This window comes from Giraffa tippelskirchi, chromosome 12 (genome assembly GCF_054371585.1).
Source record: "Giraffa tippelskirchi isolate mGirTip1 chromosome 12, T2T-mGirTip1v1.2.pri, whole genome shotgun sequence".
Taxonomy (NCBI): domain Eukaryota; kingdom Metazoa; phylum Chordata; class Mammalia; order Artiodactyla; family Giraffidae; genus Giraffa; species Giraffa tippelskirchi.
In genome coordinates, this window is record NC_137286.1 from 134703237 (window position 1) to 134717521 (window position 14285).

At 42.3% G+C, this 14285-nt stretch overlaps 1 protein-coding gene across 1 annotated transcript in view; it reads left to right on the forward strand.

Moving 5' to 3' along the window:
• The window catches only part of GPC6 (glypican 6), a 1192537-nt gene extending 1178651 nt beyond the window's left edge, over positions 1–13886 (forward strand). The window contains exons 8-9 of the mRNA XM_081547247.1: positions 5848–6023; positions 11431–13886. Coding sequence (XP_081403373.1) covers positions 5848–6023; positions 11431–11633 — 379 coding nt within the window. The 3' untranslated portion in view covers positions 11634–13886. The remainder of the gene's footprint in view (positions 1–5847; positions 6024–11430) is intronic.
• The last annotated feature ends 399 nt before the right edge of the window (positions 13887–14285 follow it).

Consider the following 14285-nt stretch of genomic DNA (forward strand, 5'->3'; position numbering starts at 1 on the left):
ATTTGTCCCTCTGTGATCAGCTTATTTCACTTAGCATGATGTCTTTAAGATTCATCCACGTTGGCATGTTGTTGTTTTTGTTGTTGTTCAGTTGCTCAGTCGTGTCCATCTCTTTGTGATGCCATGGGCTGTAGCACACCAGGCTTCCCTGTCCTTCACCATCTCCCAGAGCTTGCTCAAACTCATGTCCATTGAGTCAGTGATGCCATCCAACCATCTTATCCTCTGTCTTCCCCTGTTGGCACGTTAACATGTGTCAGAATTTTTTTTTTTGGCTGTGCCATGTGGTTTGCCGAGCTTACTGGATCTTAGTTCCTGACCAGGGATTGAACCTGTCCTCGGCAGTGAAAGCATGGAGTCCTAACCACTGGACAACCAGGGAATTCCTGTTCTTCCTTTGTAAGGCTGAATTATTTTATGTATAGACCACTTTTTGCTTATGCATTTATCTGTCAATGGACACCTGGGCTGCTTCCACTTCTGGCTGTTGTAAATAACGCTGCTGTCAACAGAGGTGTAGAAATATCTGTTTGAGTCCTTGCTTTCAATTCTTTTGGATATATACCCAGAAGTGGAATTGCTGGATCAGATGGTAGCTCTATTTTTACTGTTTTGAAGAGCTGCCATACTGTTTTCCATAGAGCTGCACCATTTTACGTTCCCTCTAGCTTGAGCAGGAGTTGACATTTCTCCATGCTCCATCCATCCCGAGCCCATTGACGGCAGTGCCCTGGGTCGGGCATGCCTGCTGTGCTGGCTGGGTCACTCATCACTCAAGCTCCACAGTGATATCCTCCACCAGAACCCCTTCTGGGAAGGCTTCTAGTCATATCCTCACCTGGCAGAGGGGCTGGGAAGCCCTGTGTGGCCTCCTTTATAAGGGCTGTAGTCCCAATCACGAGCGCAGAGCCTTCTTGATCAAATGCCTCTCTGTCTAATCCTATCACTTTGGGCATCAGGTTTTCAACAGGTAGATCTGGGGAGAATGCAAGCAAGCAGACCATAGCAGATGAGAAGATACATAATTCTGCAAAACTGCCAATGATTTAGACCCTGCATGTAGTCTTACAAAATAGAGAGTAATAAAATCGGGAAGCTATGCTTGACTCTTCCCGGATGCCACTCACTTTCCACACCACAGCACAAGGTAGTGGCAAATGGTGACACCCCACCAGTTGGTCCTCATTTCTGGGCTTTTCCTGCTCCAGTTAAATGTGGAACCAGCATCAGAACCTGGGCTCTCTGTAGCAACATTCTCCCTTTCCAGGTCTCCCAGAACCGTGTTGGTACAAAAATGCCCTCATGTCAAAGAGCTGGTGCAAGATCTGATAAAGGGAAGAATATTATGGGCTCAAAGGTGCATCCATTCTTGCAGTATAGCTTCCCCGGTGGCTCAGATGGTCAAGAATCCGCCTGTAACAGAGGAGACCTGGGTTCGATCCCTGGGTTGGGAAGATCCCCTGGAGGAGGGCACGGCAACCCACTCCAGTATTCTTGCCTGGAGAATCCCCATGGACAGAGGAGCCTGGCAGGCTGCAGTCCATGGGGTCACAAAGAGTTGGACACGACTGAGCAACTAAGCACAGCGCACAGCACAGAGATCAAACAAGAGAGGCAACAAATAAATGGGCTGGTGCTGAACTGGGCTTCCAGGGATCCCCCAGGCTGCACTCCGGACATCCACAGATATGGCCTCAGGAGGTGCCCCTGGAGTGACAAAATGGCCATTTTCTTTTCCAACTGTGTTTTTTGGTGTAAATTTCCATATAGTCTCTAAAATTACCCTTTGAATACACTGAAAGGAGGTAAGGTTCTTAAGGACATAGGTGCATTGTTGCTTGTTTTTATTGTAAGTGGCTGAGCATCGGCAGACACAGTTAGAGGCTGGGTTTCTTTGGCAGTCTTGTATTGTTCCTCTGTGCTCAAACTCCCAAGGGTAGCGTTCCCATGTAAGCTATCGCAGTCGGCTTCTGATAAATGAGCCTCAGCTAGCCGGGGCGTGCACACAGCAGCTGAAAGAAACAAAGCCCTCCTCTGACTCAGCACAGGTACAGCCACAGGGATCCTTGCTCAGAATGTTAAGGGACAACACCAGAACCCGTGAGCACCTTTCAGCCCCTCAGCTCCTGTGCCAGCAGAGGCTGGCCAACCCTTGGGTTGTGTATTTCAATGGGCTTTAGTGATTAGGTAGAACTCACCAAACCTGGCACATATAATTGAATGTCAGTAACAGTCAATCGACGTCATATTTCAGAATGTATATCAGGAAAAGAATCTCAGAATCTAACAAAGTTTTATTGGTATACCAGATATATGAAAAGGCGGCACAGAGGTTACGCTGTACTGTAAAAATAAAGAAATATAGTTCCCTGACTCTTTTTCATTTCAATTAGGACATTTTTCTAAGGCAGTAAATATGGTGAAGTTTTATGGAACAGAATTTGCAATGCACTCTGTGTGTTTTATTTTTCATTATGCAGTGAGTATCATGAATGTTCATGACCATGTCAGTTGTTCAAGATATGGATGAAGACATGGAGCTTATTTGGGGACCTCTGAGGTAAAATGGAGTTTCCCTCGTGGAAATGGTAAAGAATCTGCCTGCAAGGCAGGAGACCCAGGTTCAACCCCTGGGTGGGGATAGGTAAACCAGTTCATGCACAAATACATCATGCATAAGATTTCAATATCTGAAAAATGGCTTATATATAAAAGTTTCTTTGTGTGTTTTTATTTCTTCTTTTGAAGGCTGATGAACAGAGCCTTTGGTTTTGGAAACTTGCAAAATAACCTGCAGGAAGGGGAAGAATTTTAAGCATAAGTCTATTGTATGAGTATATGTAAATAGGAAGGACAAAATAGAGGAAGAGAAGGAAGACTTTTTATTTTTATATATTTATTTTAATTAGAGGATAATTAATTTACAATACTGTGATGGTTATTGCCATACAATCAACATGAATCAGCATTAGGAATACATATGTCCCCTCCCTCATGAACCTCCCTCCCACCTCTTTCCCCATCCCGCTCATCTAGGTTGCCACAGAGCTCTGACTTTGGGTTCCCTGCATCATACATCAGACTTCCTCTGGCTACCCATTTTACACGTGGTAGTGGGCTTCTATTGTGGCTCAGCTGGTAAAGAATCCGCCTGCAATGCGGGAGACCTGGGTTGGGAAGATCCCCTGGGGAAGGGAAAGGCTACCCATTCCAATATTCTGGCCTGGAGAATTCCATGGACAGTCCATGGGGTCACAAAGAGTCAGACATGACTGAGTGCCTTTCACTTTCACTTTCAGTGTATATGTTTCAATACTATTCTTTCATATCATCCCACCCTCTCTGAGGAAGGGAAGTTTTTCAGCTTTCAAGCCACATCAGGAGAGGCAGTTGAAGAATGCTAATGATAGCAAGTAGCCAGGGCCGCCGCCAGTCTGTTAGATGCCTGGGCTGGATGTTCTGACACCTCCCCCCACAACCCCCATCTACTCTTCATCCTTCCAACCTTGGCCTGTGTCCTGAAGGAGAACCTCTACATAGCACATCAGCTGGATAGCCCCTCCTTCTGGCTTCCAGCTGGGTCCAGCCAATGAGAGGCAGCAGCCAGAGGTCAGACGGAGGGACTGGAGAGGTCAGGATATCATTCGCTCTGCTCCCTCCTTGAGGGACCTTGCTTTGGCAGCTGCAGCATCTTCCAGCCACATTCCGTGGCTTCAGAGTTCTTGCATTCCGGTAACAGTTCCATCCCTTCTGGTCGTTCTGCTGTCGCCAGCCCCAGGGTTCTTCACCACATTGGCTTCCTTCAACCCTGTTCACACCTCTGCAGTCCCTTCTTTAACTCTCTTTATTGTTCCTTTGAGTGTGCCATCTGTTTCTTACCAGGACCCAGACGAATATAGTGCCTTTGTAGGAATTAGGAAAAAAAAGCACCCAGATGGGTATGCAAGGGTTCATTATACTGTTGTCTCTACTTTGGTGTATAGTGAAATTTTCTAAAATAAAAAGATTCCCACAGAAGAAAAGGAGAGGAAAGAAAAAGGCACCCTTTTTGGTGAATGATGCCCTACAGATGCATTTGGGCTGGCCTTCAGCCCCATCTCCCTCTCTCAGCAGATGACTTGGTGCAATGCCCAAAATACCCTGCCAAACTTGGAAGCACTAGGAAAGAATGGTGTGCATGCTAAGTCGCTGAGTCATGCCCGACTCTTTGGGACCCAGTAGACTGCAGCCCTCCAGTCTCCTCCGTCCATGGGATTGTCCAGACAAGAATCCTGGAGCGGGTTGCCATTTCCTCCTCCAGGGAATCTTCCCCACCCAAGGATCAAACCCGAATCTCCTTCGTTGGCCAGCAGATTCTTTACCACTGCGCCACCTAGGAAGCAGGAAAGAATGGGCAGGTCCCTAAAAGCTGGAAAACATCTTAAAGAGAAAGTGAGGATTGACCTGGGTCTTTAAAGATATTTGGAACTTAAATGGAAAAGTACATTGCCAGCAAAGATAAGATGAATCCCTGGGGAAGATTGCAGAAGGCAAGGAGTGCCCCTTGAAAGGAGAAATGAAGCCTGAGAAAGTAGAGATGAGGTAGAAATGGGCTTGGAGTGCTGAGCCGTAAAGGATGAATTGGAGTTTGTGATCAAACAGGCAACATGATGCAGTGTTTGGAAGCATGAGCCCTGAAGTTAGATCCATTAGCTCTGTGACTTTGCACAGTAACTAAGCCTCCATTTTCTATTATACAAAATGGGGATAAAATAGTGCCTACCTCCTGGATTTGCTGGGAAACTGAATTTTTTTAATGCAGGTAAAGTGCTTAGCACAGTGACTGGCATTTAGTAAGCACCCCATGGAGATTAGCTACAGAAGGGTGACATGATGAAAGCAGTATTTTGTGAACGTTAGCCAGACAGGTCATGTAGGATGTGCTAGAATGGAAAGACAGAGGTAGGGGGAGGCAAGGAATTCTGAAGCTGTGCTCCAACTCGGGACACAGGAAACAGGAAAGAAGCTGTATGGGTGAGAACCTTGTGAGAAGAGGAGAGGGACTGAAAGCAGATGGGTCGCAAGAGTAAAGAGTCTGGCGCTGCAAGCACTTTGCTAAGATCTTCAGTCTCGGCTGGTATAAATACCCATGGGCAGCTTAAGCAGTTGACATTAGAAGGATGACAATATGATGTCAGCACAAGTTTTTAAAAATGGTGATATATAAATTTGACATTAGATTTTACTTTCCTACTCAGTAATGAATTAGACCCAAGATTCTAGTACAAAATAAAAATCTCAATGGGCACTTGAAATATTCCAGTGATCACTGGTTGCTCCTCCAACTTTCCAAAGATGGTTTTTCATATCCAGAAGTTTCTTCCGATTAAAACCTGGGATCAGACATCCTCAGCCGAGGAAGAGCACCCTCATACAAGGGAACCCTCTAAGGACATGTATAATTTACAAGTTCAGGTCCTACTAGCAAAATTCACAGGATCACTGACTGAGTTGTCAAGTCCTTGACTTAACCATCTTAACATTTGGGATGGAGGGAGACAGAGTAGTTAATTTTAAAGAATAATTTCTGGAAGTCCTCAGGTGAGCATTTATTTATTTGTAGGCAAGCCTACATGAGAATTCAGTGCCATTTAGAGACAACTCTGAAGCCATTTTAGCCACGTCTCTCTCTCTCTCTCTCTCTCTGGGAAAATGTATGCCTTCTTTTCACTGCTTGGCGTTTTTTCCAGGAAACCAAGCCCAGGTTTTGCCAACGTTTGGGTTCCCTGTTAGAAAGAGCATGGCAGAATCTGGTTTCAAGGTCGCTCCTGCCTCACCCCAACCAATCTCTTCCTCTGTGCCCTGCAGGTACTTGCCTGAGATCATGAATGACGGGCTGACCAACCAGATCAACAACCCAGAGGTGGACGTGGACATCACGCGGCCCGATACGTTCATCAGGCAGCAGATCATGGCTCTCCGCGTGATGACCAACAAACTGAAGAACGCATACAATGGCAATGACGTCAACTTCCAGGACACGAGTAAGATAGCTTTTATCAGTACCCTCTAGAGTGAAAACCATTATAGAAGATCATTCTGTAGTTTGCTTTTTTAAGGAAAGAGTTTTATTTTTATTTTTTTAATTTTTGTTTTGTATTGGAGCGTTGTCATTTGGAGAGCTTCCCTGATTGCTCAGCGGTAAAGAATCTGCCTGCCAATGCAGGAGATGCAAGAGACTCGGGTTCGATCCCTGGGTCAGGAAGTTCCTCTAGAGGAGGAAATGGTAACTCCAGTATTCCTGCCTGGACAGAGGAGCCCAGTGGGCTACAGTCCATGGGGTTGCAAGAGTCAGACACAATTTAGCAACTCAACAACAACAGAGATGTTTAACAATGTTGTGTTGGTTTCGGGCGTATAGCAAAGTGATTCAGTTATGCATATACATGTATCTATTCTTTTGTAAAATATTTTCCCATTTGGGTTATTACAGAATATTGTGCATCGTTCCCCATGCTATACAGTAGGTCCTTGCTGGTTATTCGCTTTAAATATAGCAGTGTGTACCTAGCAATCCCAAACTCCCAAACTATCCCTCCCCCACTTCCCTCCTGGTAACCATGAGTTTGTTCTCTGAGTCTGTAAGTCTGTCTCTGCTTTATAAATAAGTTTATCATAATTTTTCTTTAAGAGCAATGTGTACTTTGGCTCTTTTGTGTAATTCTTACACCATCTGCACAGTTCTTTATAGTCCTTTGGGTAGAGAGCCCTGATCTGTCTTTAGGATACTACAAAAATCATAGCTGCTCCTAAGGAGTAGTTTCAGTGGCTGACATTCAACTGTACCAAAACTAAAGCTGAGTTGCGTCTGCCAGTTAGTCCATTAACTACAAAATAGCAAAGTAATGTTTTCCCCTCCCCCCTTCCCCATCAGCATTTATGTCTCCGCCTCAAACTTCCGTCCTTTCTCCCAACCTCCAAGAGAAGAATGTCCTTAAGATCACTCACCCAGACAAGGCTGGGTGGGAATCCCTGTTTTATTACTTATGAACTGAAGTCTTGAACAGATTATTTCTTGAGTTTCATGTTCCTCTTCTATAGAATGGGAAGCATTCTTGAGTTAGGATTGTTGGGAGGTTCGTTTGAGGCCATGTATAAAGCAGCTAAGATGAATATCTCATGTGTCATGAAGTCAACTGCATTGTTTTCTCTCTCCAATCGTGCGCATACATGACCCACTGACTATTGTATCTGAAATCTTGACCGAAATAACTAAAATGCTGAGGTAATATTACAGAGGACTATTTTATTAAAGATTACAAAATACCAAAAGTGATTTTGAAAGACTATTAAGTGCACGTTGAATGAAAGTAACCATATTTGGATTTTGTCTAAGTGGTTTCTAGATGTGTAACTATAAAGGCAAGGGGTTTTTTGTTTGTTTGTTTGTTTGTTTTCTGTTTTGTTGGTTTTTTTAAATATATATTCTTATAGAAAGAGTTCTTGGGAGAAGATTCCTTGAACATAAGATGTGCAGTTGCCAGTGATTCTATAATTTGGTCACTGAAGCAAAAGGTGATGCTGTGTGCTTGAATTAACGAGACAGAAAGAAACAGGTCACAGACGGGAGACATGAAGTCATCCGAGTCTTAACCATCATTCTACTGAGTTTTCCCCTGCAGGAAATTTTTGGAGCTTAATTCCATTTAGACTAACTCAAAAATTACCTTTCTAAGTACAGGATCATTGCCAACCTGATAAATTTGCTGTAAACTTTCTCAGTCCTCCCAGTATTTCTCTGCCTCTTTGCTAAATGTCTCCTTCCCTCTTCAGAAGAGAAAATTACACTAGGTTTTAGCCTTTGCTGCTTCTCCTCTGCTCATTTCTTAGCTTCACTCCTCTCAATTTATCTTTTCTCTCTTCTCTGTCTAATAAAGCACTTTGTCATCAGAGAATGACTATTAGATTAAATAATTCAAGATACATAAGAATTAGTTGATGTTGGCCTTGGTTCTCTCTCCTCTCTGACCTAAAGAGGTCGTATACAAGTCAATCTGCAAAACTTAAGATACATCCTGGAGAAGACATCCTGCTCCATTTCCCCCCCAAAAGAAAATAAAAATCAGCAACACTTAAGAGTATCACTTTGCTGTAACCTCAGCAGCAAACTTGACCTCCTGTTTTAGGACGAAAGTGAAATTGTTAGTCTTTCAGTCATGCCCGACTCTTTTTGACCCCATAGACTATCGCCCACCAGGCTCCTCTGTCCATGGGATTTCCCAAGTAAGAATACTGGAATAGATTGCCGTTTCCTTCTCCAGGGAATCTTCCTGACGCAGGGAGCAAAACCAGGTCTCTGGTGTTGCAGGCAAATTCTTTACCATCTGAGCCACCAGAGAAGCTTATTTTAGGATAGTGTCTGTCTTATAAACCCCTATCACATCTTATAGTCATCATCACCATTGTTGCTTCTGACATTTTTAAAACTCGCCCCTTAAATACCTGCATTTGTGATTCCTTTTCAGAAAGAGATGGAGCCATTATTTTTCTCAGCTAGAATTTCCCGTCATTATTTGCTTACCACATTTTTAATATTCTAAATCGCCTCAAGAATATCTCTGTAAAGGTTTTGTAACTTCTTGTTCATAATACCAGTGTTTAAAACAATTCCCTTAGCAATTGTGATATCTCTGAATTTAATTCATGGACATTTTCCTCCTTGTGAAGGCCACTAAAGATAAATTAGAGAAAATGTTAAGAACCTGGTATAGTATATTCAAGTGCTCTTATGTGGTATTTTAGATGTCCCATTAAGAAAACAAAAATTACACTGGGACTTCCGTGGCGATCTAGTGGTTAAGACATCGAACTTCTACTGTAGAGGATGTGGTTCAGTTCCTGGTCCGGGAACTAAGATTCTGCATGTCATGTGATACAGCCAAAAAAAGTTGAAAAAAAAAATTTAATAAATAAATAAAGTTGTGCTGAGTTGAGCCTTGCCTAGTGGGGAGGTATTGGAAGAGTGCTGACATCATCTTGGCTTTTCTTAAGTACCACTGTCTAACAGTCAAGATGGTACTAGTCTTGGGAGCAGCTCAACATATACATCACCATTTCAGGCCAGCAGGGAGGCGTTTAGGGCTATTGAATGAACTCCATGGAGTACATGGGGGAAATAGTAAACGTCATTTACCATTACTACATTTCCTAAGCCCTCCCAGGAACATTATCTCACTTATAACACTTATCTCACCCTATAACAATTCAATGAAGTAGATAGGATTATTCTCATTTTTACAGGTGAACAAGCAGAGCCAAGCAAGGCTAACTGACTTAAATAAAAGACAGCAGGTTAAAATCTAAGTTGTCTTTGCTGGAGGAACAATATATTTCCTATCAAGCATCATTGCATACATTGGGTTTGGTGCCCTCACATTTTATCAGAGAGTCTTCACCATCCTCGACAAGATAAATGTTATTGTCAGTAGATATTGAGTTGAGGAAACACAGAAGTTGAAAAAAGTGTCTAAGACATATTAAATTATTCAGTAAGTAATTATTATTGTGCACTTCTGTATGCCAGGGATCATTCAAGCCAGTGCAGATACAGAAATGAACAGTATATACAAAGTGTCTGCCCTTCCTCAACAAGTGTACATTCTCAGGGAAGGAACGAGAAAGCAAACAGTTAAATAATAGAGTTGCAAATGGGGATAAGTACTTTCATGTAGCTAGTAATGGATGCTTAATTGGTAAAGAATCTTCATGTCGATGCTGGAGACCCAGGTTCGATCCCTAGGTTTGGGAAGACTCCCTGGAGAAGGAAATGGCAACCCACTCCAGTATTCTTGCCTGGGAAATTCCATGGACAGAGGAGCATGGTGGGCTACAGTCCATATGGTCGCAAAGAGTCAGACACAACTTAGCAACTAAACCACCACAACCAGTAATTGATGGAGACTTACCTGAGACCCAAGTCTGAGACACAGGGTTTAAGAATCATGAAGTGGTCAGAAGTGGGAATAGAGCAGTCCCAGAAGCATTTTGGGCAGGCAGGGAAGATGCTAGGCTGAGAAAGCATACTAGGTGGACACCAGGGCATTGGTTTTAAGCAGAGAGTGGAAAAATTTTCTGTAAATAGCCACATATTAAATATGTTCAGCTTGGAGGGCCATATATGAATGCATAATTAAACAATCCATAAGTGAATGACCATGGCTGTGTTCCAATATAACTTTATATGCAGACACTGAGGCTTAGATTTCAGATATACACTATTTACATATCACAAAATATTATTCCTCATTTGTGTTTTTTCAAACACTTGAATGTATAAAAACCATTCTTGGGATTATACAAAGTCATTCTTGGGTGCGTGCGTGTTAAATCTTTTCAGTCACGTCCGACTCTTTGTAACCCTATGGACTGTAACCTGCCAGGCTCCATGGGATTCTCCAGCCAAGAATACTAGAGAGGGTTGCCATGCTCTCCTCCAGGGGATCTTCCCGATCCAGGGATCAGAACTTTATCTCTTGTGTCTCCTGCATTGGCAAGCGGGTTCATTACCACTAGTGCCACCTGGGAAGCCCAGGCTTGAGAGCCATACAAAAACGAGTAGCAGGCCTGCAGGCCATGGTTTGTCAACCAATGGTTAAGTCAGAATCCATCCTTGCACTTAGGAAAAAGTAGAAAAAGTAGCCAAAAATGGTAATAACCAGCTGTGCCTTCCACAGTTACATGCTGCCATTCTCTGGTTTCTCACTTCCATTGTTGGTTTTCCTCTTCAATGGTTTCCTTTCAAATTTCCTTTCAAAATCCTTTCTGAAAGCATGATATCTCCTGAGAACAATAGCTCAGAGTTTTGAAAATGAGAAAAGAATGAAAGTTCTTAAAATAATTGAAATACTGGCCAGAATATGAAATTCATTTCAGATTCCAACATGGTGGGTACGGCCTCTCACTGGATCTGGGATCTCCATGTTTTTTCAGTTGGGTAACTTCGGATATCTTTTCAAACAAGTCAACTCTTGGCATCAGGTGGCCAAAGGATTAGAGCTTCAGCATCAGTCCTTCCAGTGAATATTCAGGGTTGATTTCCTTTAGGATTGACTGGTTTGATCTCTCTGCTGTTCAAGGGACTCTCGAGAGTCTTCTCCGGCACCACAGTTGGAAAGCATCAGTTCTTCAGTGCTCAGCCTTGTCCAGCTCTCACATCCATACATGACTACTGGAAAACCCATAACTTTGACTAGATAATGGACTTTTGTCAGTACAGTGATGTCTCTACTTGTTATTTAGATACAGTCCACTCACCCATCACAAACCTGTCCGTTAAAAATAAACCTAGTGGGGTGGGGTGAGGGGGTCTTCTACCAACATGCCCAAATTTCTTTTGTGCCTCACTCTTTGCTGGCTTGGCTCTAACTCTCATTTTCCATCTGTCCACGCCAGGCGACGAATCCAGCGGCTCGGGAAGTGGCAGTGGGTGCATGGATGACGTGTGTCCTACAGAGTTTGAGTTTGTCACCACAGAGGCCCCTGCAGTGGATCCCGACCGTAGAGAAGTAGACTCTTCTGCCGCCCAGCCGGGCCACTCCCTGCTCTCAGGATCTCTCGTCTGCGTCGCCCTGGCACTGCAGAGACTGTGCAGATAATCCTGGGTTTTCGGTCAGATGAAACTGCATTTTAGCTATTGGAACGGCCAACTCACTTCTTTTCTTACACCCTTGGACAGTGGACCATGCCACAAAAACTTTCCGGTTTCCGAGAAGAGGGCAGTACTGTACTCTGCCTCCCTTTTTGTTTTCCCAAAGAGTACCGGGGACCAGACTGGACTGCTTCCTCTTTCCTTCAGCTATCTGTGGGGACCTTGTTTATTCTAGAGAATTCTTACTCAAATCTTTCGTACCAGGAGATTTTCTTACCTTCGTTTGCTTTTATGCTGCAGAAGTAAAGGAATCTCATGTTGTGAGTTTTTTTTTTCCCCATTAAAAAAAAAATAGGAAGAAAAGATCATTTTCCTTGAAAAATCAGGCCAAACCCCAAGACAACTGCAATTGGAACAAAGTAGCAAACAAGAGAGAAAAATAAAAGAGCTTTAATGCTGAAAGTTTGGCATTACCAGCCAGCTCCCAGTGTAAGATTTTCAGTAACAAATCAGGGTTACAAAATGCTTATGGGGAGAAAGTTTGACATTTTTTTCCTGTGGTGAAAAAACAATGTTGTCTTGGAGGTCTTGCAGGCTAACCACACAATGCCCCAGCTGATTTGGAGGTACTGAGGGTAAATTTAGAATTCCATCTTTACTATGAGAGCAAAATTTGCTCAGCACCTCTCTCTTACCTTGCCCAATTTCAACTTCAGTAATGGCATCATTTTTCTTAATTCTTTTAATTATACACTTTATAATACAGTGTCTGTCCACTGTATCCAATTGGCACAGACTTTTTGCTTCATTTTCAGTTACTTGTGGACACCCGCATGAACTCATCCCCCTCAAGGGTCTGAAATGAAAACAATCATCAACAATACAATCACTTTGCTTTAGCCACAGGCTTGACACGAATCAGATGTTTCTTCCCTGTGCTCATTACCGTCCCCAAAGAAGAGTTCTTTTAATGAACCAATGAACAATTCGATCCATAAATGAGTTTTCATTTTTAACTATTTACTTTGTGTCAATTGGTTTCTGCATCACAAGGGCATTCTCTTACAAAATAACTCACAACAACAAAAAAAGTCAAGACAAAAAAAATATATATATAGTATTGACATGGAGATTTCTTTCACTTTTTTAGTCTTAGTATGATCATCTATTTTTATATCTATATATATATAAATCACAGATTTTAACTTCTTAATTCCAAGCTCAGGGTTGACACACCTTTGTAACAAAAATGTTTTGTCAACCAGCTCTTCTTGTTTTGTGCTGCTCAGAGAAGGGATTCTTCAATTATCTGTGAGCACCAAGAATCAAGAAAGAGAACTTTTTACGTATCTAACTGTCCATTTATTAAAAGTTTGCCAGGGCACACCTTTCTCGCATGAGTGTGCTTTGCCCTGGGTGCTCCACACTGTACCTAACTCATGGGCAGAGCCATGGGTGTGCAGAACTGTACCAGTCATGGAAACTGTATGTGTAAAGAATGTGTTATTCATGCAAAACCATTGCTTTCAGGACAACGCCTTCAGCCTAGGATTCCTGCTTGGCACTTGGAGAGATGTCCTAATTTAACAGGCTGATTTATAGCCTAACTCTTCCACCAGGTGTGGCAAAGCCAGGCATGATGCTCCCCTTGACAGAGAGAAGCAAAATAAACCAAACTGGGGCTTTATGAATACAGTTGGCTATCCATGTTTTTTATTTTTTTGGTTTCTATGATGCTTCTGGGGTTGGGAAAAGTAATGTTTCAAGACACCATAGTATGCCAGTCACATGTTAACTAACCCATTGGCAGTCATGACACGTAAATGGTATTTTTTATCTCCATACTCATCAAAATTATAATTAGTTATCGATTTAGTCATCACACTTAAGTAGAACACATGCAGCACAATAGTATTAAGTATATTTGAGCACTTTTGCAAAACTGAAAGTATTTAGAAGCATCTCTTGCTATTGTATGCCTAACAAAATATGGAATGTAGGATTCTGAGAGACTTTGTGGCATCTTTTCATTTAAATCTTCAAGAAATTAACACTTAATCTAATTTGGCATTCCATACTTTTGGAAAACCATTCATTTCACTGCCAAACTTCAGCTTCCTAGCACCAGTTACACATAAAGCACCTCTATGAAGGACCAATCATTTATGTTGCTCATTGCATTGTATGTTCAGAAATCAGTATTGTCTTTCTCCAGTAATTAAGGTGCAATACAAATTAAATCAATCTTGATTTTCCAGAATATTTGAGTCATCACTTGTTTTCATAGCTTTAAGCTCCAAGTCTTTCCTTTTAAAAAAATATTTCTGCATTGCTTTCTGTGAAATAGATCAGAATGCCTTGTTTTCCCTGTGCTTTCACCCCCAGAGGGTTTTGTGCATGTGTGTGAATACACCTTATATTAATGAATGTGAACCCATGTTCTGTACACACTAAACACACCAATAATATATAAATGCCTGCTTCATTTGTTTCCACACCTTCGTTATCAATATTATTCATATTGGTGAGCTATAGTGAACTATATGAGCCAGGCAGAAAGCTGACATCACTATCAGTTAATGATGCCACAGTAATCGTCACCCGCATGGATGTGGTCAAAATATTATTCAAATTGTACTTCCTGCTTTTTATCATCATC